Source organism: Tachypleus tridentatus, chromosome 8 (assembly GCF_004210375.1).
Source record: "Tachypleus tridentatus isolate NWPU-2018 chromosome 8, ASM421037v1, whole genome shotgun sequence".
In the NCBI taxonomy this organism is placed as follows: Eukaryota; Metazoa; Arthropoda; class Merostomata; order Xiphosura; family Limulidae; genus Tachypleus; species Tachypleus tridentatus.
Window position 1 is genome coordinate 35,033,952 of NC_134832.1, and position 9,037 is coordinate 35,042,988.

General features: G+C 33.5%; 1 protein-coding gene across 7 annotated transcripts in view; it reads left to right on the forward strand.

Moving 5' to 3' along the window:
- Nucleotides 1–9,037, forward strand: part of LOC143222156 (protein GVQW3-like) — a 36,456-nt gene that overhangs the window by 20,921 nt on the left and 6,498 nt on the right. For 2 of the 7 annotated variants that reach the window (XM_076448220.1, XM_076448219.1), the window contains exon 3: nt 8,920–8,954. The exons of the other annotated variants lie outside the window; for them this stretch is intronic. In XM_076448220.1, coding sequence (XP_076304335.1) covers nt 8,920–8,954 — 35 coding nt within the window. The remainder of the gene's footprint in view (nt 1–8,919; nt 8,955–9,037) is intronic. 7 annotated transcript variants of the gene reach the window in all.

Genomic DNA, 9,037 nt, shown 5'->3' on the forward strand with positions numbered 1-9,037 from the left:
TTTTGTTTTGAGTTTCGCGCTAAGCTATTTAGCAGTGTAAGACTAGAGGGAAGGCAGCTAGTCATCACCACCCACTGCCAACTCTTGGGCTACTTTTTTACCAACGAATAGTGGGATTGACCTACACATTGTAACGCCCTGACGGCTGAAAGGGCGAGCATGTTTAGAGCAACGGGGATTCGAACCCGCGACCCTCAGATTATGAGTCGAACGCCTTAACCCACCTGGGCATGCTGGACAAATTTTAGTACTTTTTTAGTCTTTTAGTACTTAAGACCCTTTTTATTCTCTTTGATGTGCTTTCTTTATTTTATGTTTATTGATTATTTTTTCTCAATTAATAAACTGACATACTGTTTAGGTATTTCCTATAACATAAAATATACAAAACTGGAGCTGAGATCCTGCTCCATTGTATCTTCCTGCGATGTTATTTTGAAAATTTGTATCTGTAGTCAGTCCAAAGAGCTCGAATGTTTGTTTTAAACACAAAGCTACACAATAAGCTATCCGCACTGTGCCCATCACTGATATAAAAACCCGATGTTTGGTATTAAAAGTCTTCAGAGTCACCCATTCAGCGCAATCCAATGTAAACTAGAATGACAGTCACCAGAGCGCATGCCTATGCCACGCAGCGTAGATCATATTCGTCTCTTCGTAGGTGGCAGAGATAAAAAGAAAAGAATTTGCTTACTGATTTTCCCCTCATAATATACTGGTTTCGTTCACTTATATTACTGTTAAGATTTCTAGAGAGTGCCATTGTAGAACAATATATTTATATCAAGAGAATACACAACTTAAGAATGACTGCCCTTCTTGAAATCCTACTGATCTCTGCACCTGCTAAAGTTTAAAGATACGCTAAAATAAGTTTACTAATTTCAATTGTAGGTACACATCCACAACATATTTATGTGTGGGGGAGGTGTTTTCTTATAGCAAAGTCACAGTGGACTATTTGCTGTGTTCACCGAGAGGAACTGAGCCCTGATTTTAGTATTGTTGATCTGAAAACTTACTAATATCCCACAGGGGGACAATATAATTGCAGCATGCTACTTTAAAACTAAAAATAAGTAAACAGGAAGTCTGCTAAAATGTACTCCTAAGATCGCTAAAGCATAAAATTAACATAACTAACGTCTGATATGCAAAAAAAAAAAAAAAAGTAAATTACACAATTATCTTACAACGTGCAGAGCTGCAGATAATAACGGCTGGTGCATATAAATAACAATCATACTGATAACAATGGGAAAAAAGTTGAGGCACAGAAAAGAAAAATGAAACTAGGTGAGAAACTTTGAAACGTTAGTGTAACACACAGTTTTGTAATTTATTTATCATTGTTATGAAGTAAAAATGTAAATGCATGAAGGATAACTTAATTAGAATATGGATGGAAATGTTTGGTTTATAAACTCATTTAATGAAATTTCGTAACAGGTGTCAAAAATTACAATGAATCATTTATGTTACGATAAGAAATGGTAGATCTGAGTAAGTGTTTGTTTGTTTTGGAATTTCGCACAAAGCTACTCGAGGGCTATCTGTGCTAGCCGTCCCTAATTTAACAGTGTAAGACTAGAGGGAAGGCAGCTAGTCATCACCACCCACCGCCAACTCTTGGGCTACTATTTTACCAACGAATAGTGGGATTGACCGTCACATTATAACGCCCCCACGGCTGGGAGGGCGAGCATGTTTGGCGCGACGCGGGCGCGAACCCGCGACTCTCGGATTAGGAGTCGCACGCCTTACGCGCTAGGCCATGCCAGGCCCTCTGAGTAAGTGAGGCTCTGCACTTTTATAATATATGTTAAATAGATTATAATATAATTACTCATGGTGTAGAATATTGAAGCTAATGGTAGTTTGACGTGCCAGCTATTACTGCGCAGTTTGTTTAGAAATTTGTCCTATATGTATAAATTACCTTACTTCCAATTTTTTAATGCGTCCTAGTGCTTAATTTACAGTTGGTAATATCTCACAAAATCTTACACAATTTTAACAGTAGTGAGCTATGCTTAGTAGAGTAATTGATGAGGAATGCACATCTTGAAACAATTATTGAAAGTATATTTGAAACAGAATATTTCAAATTATAAATAAAAATCAACAATATGGAGATACAAATATATGTAGCGTAAAACACTGACTACAGACAAAGTTTATGAATTTTTATTATGTTTACTTGGCCAGAAGTTTGCGTACTGTTATATATTGATATTAATATCTATATCTCTGCTTATCAGTAAAAGTGTTAATACTAATACCAGCCGTTCTGAGATACAAATATTAAGTTAATACCATAATAGTAATGGAAAAGGTAGCGTACGATCCAGACAAACATCTACCAGTTGTGATTCTAGTTCGTATAAGGTATTTTGAGCAAAATATAAATACACAATTATTTTGTATAAAAGGGTGTGCATTTGGTACGATCATTTTTCGAAACAGAATAAGGCTTTGTTCAGACGATTTTTCTGTACTTGATGTATAGTCATGCCTCATTACGTACCATAAGTTATAGGGAACAAAATGGTTAGTTTTGTCCAGAAATGGTATGAAGCAAACAGATATTACCAAAAGCGTAGGGTACTCCTACGTTCTCAAACGTCATCAGAGTATATGAAACGTTGTTCCAGGAAAGTATATCGGTAGATGTCAAAACCTACTGCACGAGATGACCGTATTTTCATTAAGTTAACACATCACGGTCGAGAGAATACTTTACAACATCAATGGCATGAATACAGTAATTCCAAGGTAATCAGGATAACAATAAAACCTGACCAAAAATGGTTACTTTGCACAAAAGGAATATCTACGAAATGATATTAACCAGAATTCATCTTCGCCACGATGCTATATGGGCAAGATAACATGCCAGCTTACAGTTAGTATACAGGCAACATACCATTTTTTTTATATAAGTCCTGTTTCCGGCTTGTTAAAGCCGAACTTTTGAGAACCTCACCTTAAGCGTTCATTAATCGACGCCCCAAGAGACAGTTGAATACTGTTGGTTTGATATAGTTAATAAATTATAAACCTCGGAAGCTATAACTGTAATAAAACTAAATATTCGGGAAAATATATATTTAATTAGGAAGATTTATAGATTTCAAGCATCACGAACCGTTTAACTTCAATGAATTAACTTTGGACGTTAATATTTTTATGAAGACATTACGTGCGCCCCGCTAGTACAGCGGTATGTCTTCGGATTTACAACGCTAAAATCAGGGGTTCGATTCTTCTCAGTGGGCTCAGCAGATATCCCCGTGTGGCTTTGATATAAGAAAACACACTGAAGACATTACGTATCTTCGCCTGTGGAAAACTCACGTGTGAGAAACGAAAGATAGCTTACCCGTTAAGTGAACTGCACTGATATTAACAGTTATTTCGTTCAGAGTGAAACGTCTATAAAATATTCAGATAAACAACTTAGTATTGTTTGTTAGTTTATAAAACTTTTGTATATAAATCATTATTTGTAATAACCACTATTATAAATTGTATCGTTGTTTGCATATTAACATATTTATGTTAAGAAAGAAGATTGTGTAGCAATCTTGTTGACAAATATCATAAATTTGATACATAACGACATTCATTTAACTCCTAAATTCAAGTTTTCCGCTACTTGAAAATTTACTACGTACGTAGCATAATAAATCTGATACTCGTTCGAGCTAAATTATAATATGTTACATTATAAATTGAATACTCGTCCGAGATAAATTATAATACATAACAATAATAAACTGGGGGCTCAACCATGATCTGAATCACAGACAAAATTTGATCAAAATTCAAATCATAATTCAGTTTTTTTTTATCACTGTCAACAATATTTGATCATACCTGATTATCAAGTTTGTCTTGAATCACCCTCCCTTGAACAACTAAAAGTTATATAATTATAAAACTTTCGCAGTTTCGAACAATTCATTTTCGTTATATTAAGAAATCAATAAAAAAAAATTGAACTAAAGTAGCGTATTATTGAAATACTAGTCGATGAGGATTTGTTGTCTGAGGAAGTCAATGAGAATTGAGGGTAAAGATGAGTTAATAATCCAGTTAAAATTGAAACAAATAGAGCCTAAAGAAGCTCATATTGAAGCAAGGAACGAAATTTTGCTGTAAGAAATGTAAATTAGATTCAGTTTTGATCGACCAAGGTAAAAGTGACAACTTTGAACTCAACTGACATATTAAAGTACCATCATTTAATGAAAATAATTTTTTTAAATACTTTCAACATTTTGAGGAGGTTGCCAAGTCCATGAGATGGTCCACTGAGAAATGGTCATTACTTTTTACAGAGTGTTTAAGCTGATAAAGCACAAGAAGCTTATGCTGCTCTCTCTTAGAAGGTTATACAGATTATGGTGAAATTAAAGCAGCTATTGTCGAAGCATACGAGTTTGTACCGGAGGCTTGTCAATAAAAGTTACGAGATTATCGCAAGCAAGACAGTCAAACTTATACAGAATTCTATCACACAAAAAAATGTTTATTTTGATAAATAGTGTAACGCGATGGTTACTAGCAATAATACTACAGGAAGCAACTGATCTTTCCGGTGATTACATTCTACCACATAAAACTACTTTTCATAAAAAGAAATTCCTACCATATTGACAAAAATCTGTATCTCTTCAGTCCAATAATGCCCAGGATTTTTCTACAGATCTATTTCCTCTAGTTCACAATATTCATACAGTATCGATAAAATTTATCAAAATCATCAAGGTCTGTCTGCCATTTCTGTAAAAAACCTGGTCACGTTATGTCCGGTTGTTGGAGTTCATGTCTACATATGGACATAGTTTCACCAATTGTTCGCCTGATACTATTGACCTGGCCACTGATGAAAAGGTTGATTCAATTAGGGAGGAATTTAGATCTTTTATGCCTGTTGGCTCTATGTCTTTGACGACAGATATTACTAATTTCATACTCATACGCATTTTACGTGATACTGGGGTGACCAGCTCATTGTTGTTAGAAGGCGTACTGCCTTCAGTTTCAAGCTCTGACACTGATGAGTCTGTTATTCCTCAAGGTATTGAGAGTGGCTTTGTTATTGTTCCTCTTCATAATATTTATTTAACATCAAACTTGGTTTCGGTACCAGTTGTGGTTGGAGTAAGACCTACTCTGTCAATTAATGGTGTATGATTATTGTTATGAAACGATTTTGCTGGGGAAACGTTGTTCCGAACCTAGGATTGTTAGGGAGCCGATCACTGTTTCATCTAAAGATGATATAGTTTTTGAGGAGAATTCAGACGTGTTTCTCTCGTGTGCTGTGACTCGAGTTCAGGCGAGGGAACTAAATGAAACCAAAAACAAATAATAGGCGCTTGGTCGGAGGAAGATATTACAGATTTGTCTCAAATGTGTTTTGGATGCAATGGGGATCTTGTGAGTAATAGTCCTACTGGTAATTTCTTTGTGAGTGAAAATGATAGATACAATGAGCTTACGAAGTTCCGTTTGCTAGAAGTAATCTGATCGCCGAGCAAGAAAAATATTCTTGAGAAAATGGAGACCATCAAATGTACCAGCTTTAGAGCATTGGGCTGTAGTTTACCAATCGTTGTTTCAGAAACATATCATTCTGCTATATTGAAAGTGACCCACGAACTACTCAACAGAGATCATTTAGGTGTCAACAACGCATACGACAAAATTATGAGACATTCTATTTGCCAAAAATTGGCAATATGTTTCTCTGTTTTGTAAAACTTGTCATATGTGTCAGTTGGTTGTTTTAGTTTGTTTTGAATTTAACGCAAACCTACATGAGGCCTGTCTGCTTTAGTCGTCCCCAATTTAGCAGTGCAAGAATAGAGGGAAGGTAGCTAGTCATCACTACCCACCGCAAACTCTTGGGCTTTTCTTTCACCAACGAATAGTGGGATTTACCGTAACATTATAAATCCCCCATGCTGAAAGGATGAGTTTGACGAGGATTCGAACCCGCGACCCTTAAATTACGAGTTAGTGGGCCTTCTAGTTGGTGGGAAAACCTAACCAGAAAATTCTTGTTGCTCTTTTGAAAATTTTCCCATCTTTCTAAAAAGCCCTCAGTGGTGTGATTGTTGATTGTATTGGGCCATTACCAAAAACATAACGTTTATGCAAATGCACTTTCAAGTGCTATGTAATTTTGTGACCAAAAGGCTATTTGTATTGATTGCTTTATATACAGTCATGATTACTTCGTTAAAAATTGGCATTAGACAATTTTTAATTCCCTAAAGAGGGAGGTGTAACAGATTTAATATTGTACACGTATTTTAGTATATAAATTTGTTTCAGTTTAACATATATTTAGTAATGCATGTAATCTATATTGTTAAATACATACTCCAAAAGTCCCGCATATATTTTAAATTTGTAGAAGATTCTCGCATATAATAATCAACAATATATAGTTTGCGAAAGCATTAGCGTAACTTGGGATATTCTGCTAATTGAACTGTCGATAACCTCATTCTAAAAGCTTATAAATCGACGCGCAAAGTATAGTTACTATACTATAAACCTCGAAAGCTATAAGTGTGACATGCGCTTACTAATTTGGAAAATATAGGTATTTAATCAAGAACATTACAGTGAATTAATTTCGGACATAAGTATTTATACGAGGAAATTAGTTATCTTCATCTGTGAAAAGTCAGTTTTTGAACGGCGTGAGGTCAGCTAGGAATAGAAAGCTAGTTAGTTAGCTATTAAGCAAAGTGTAACAGTATTAACTCAGAATTAATTCGCTCATCATAAACCGTTGATAAAATATTGAGTTTCAGACCAGATGGAAAACTCAGTGCTATTTGTAAGTTTGTAAAACTTTTGTTTATAAATCATTACTCGTAATAACTATTTGTAATAATTGTTATTATAAATTGTAGTGTTATTTGTATATTAAAATATATTTATTTTAAGAAAGAGAATTATGCATATCAGTTTTGTTGCAAATATCATAAAGTTGACATCTATCGACATTTAATTAACTTCTAAATTTAAATTAAAAATTCCGGCTATTTGAAATAGTAATACTGTAACATAGTAAATCAGATACTCGTCCGAAATAAAATTATAATACATAACAACCTTTCAAAAATGTAACAGGCATATTCACATTTGGAGAGAATATGCAATTAAATCCATCTCAATTTTCATACATTATTTTGACACATAAAGTAAAAGCGGAAGTATGGTACAGGAGAAATGAAATAATTAAGGCAAAGTTATAAAGATCACATCCTCATTAAGCTTTGTATTACCAAATATTCCCCGTATTAATGACTACTTAAGTCTGTCTCAACTGTCTTAAACTGGTCTACACATGATGGAATTAACAAATGTAGTGACACGTCCTTTTATCGAATTTTAAAGAGTCTCATTCCATCCCGTTAATGAACTCCAAGTGATTCCGATACTATAGATGTTCTGGAAACAGTTCTTTCAAACATATGATCGAGAATAGTTTAGGTCCGTATGAATAACCTTATTTTCATCATGTTACTTCGGTTTTGGACTGCTATTTCTGTTTATGATGATTACCATTTTTTAACGTGAAACTTCATTAGCTATAATAAGGTAAAGCCCAAATGTTAGTTCATGAGTATAGGCTAAATTACGTCTTACACTTATGGCAGGTCACAGCTTTCAGTTTGCTTGAAAATCAACATACGAAACAAATAACATTATTTGATATCAGTGGTTTGGCCTTATCGCAGCTAAAATGCTGTGAATTAAAATTATTCTTTATTTTTTTGTACTCAGTGTATTTTTTCTTTCAGTAGTAAGCTCTTCTTTTTTAAGTTAATAGGAGAATGTTTATCACTAAAAAAAGGAACATGTATATCTTTCCAAATAAATATTTTCTATAAATATTCTTAGAAAACTTTTTAATGCGTCTAGAAACAGGTTCTAGAAGTATGATATTTCTAATTTAATATAAGTTACAATATACACTTTAGAAAAACTTTCCCCCACTTCCCCCAAAAACAAGTTAAACTAGAATGTATAATATTTCTAATTTAATATAAGTTACAATATACACTTTAGAAAAACTTCCCCCACTTCCCCCAAAAACAAGTTAAACTAGAATGTATAAAATTTCGTATTGTAACGCTTGTATTAAATTTCGGTATCTCAGAGGTATGTTTGCAGATTTATAACGCTATAATCCGGATTTCGATACCCGTGGTGAGCACAGCACAGATAGCCCATTGTTTAGCTTTGAGCTTAACTTCAACCAAACAAAAAACTTTTAACTCATTCAACAAAGAATGTCATTTCACTAAAACAATAGTAGAGAAAAGTAATGTATGCTAATGAAATAACTATTCTTGTGTTTTTGATCATTCACTTAACATAAAGTTCATTTACGTAACTTCAAAAAACTTCTAAATTCAATAACATTGATCTACTTGTAAAGTGTAATCTTATAAGTATAACAATTTTGCTGAAAGATACGAAATATTTTTTGAAGTCAAAAGCACTGAATCCAAGGTCCCTACTTTTTCCCTTGCAACTGTAACTGGGCGGTAAGTTTGAGGGCTTATAACGCAAAATATTGTGTTTTGATACCAGAATATTTGTAAAGCTTTGTGCTTAAAACTATAACCATTTAACTCTCTGAAATGGCATAATAAACTGTTTTTTCATGCTGTGGGAATGATAGAGCAAAAAGAATATTATATTTGGTCAATCGAAATTTGTCTTAAATTGTAAGCATTTAATTTAACGTTATAAATATATTGATCTTTTAATATAAACCTAAGAATTCACAGTAGAAATATTAACGAAAGTTAATATTTTAATTAAACCTATACGTATCTTAAACATTTGGAATGATTTTCGATAATTTCTATTTTATAGTTCTTCAATGGCCACAAAACAGTTTTCCATAACAAGTAAGATAGTGTACTTAATAATTAATTACTAGCATATAAGCTTCAGACAACATCGCACTTCTTTACTAATGTCGTAATACGTT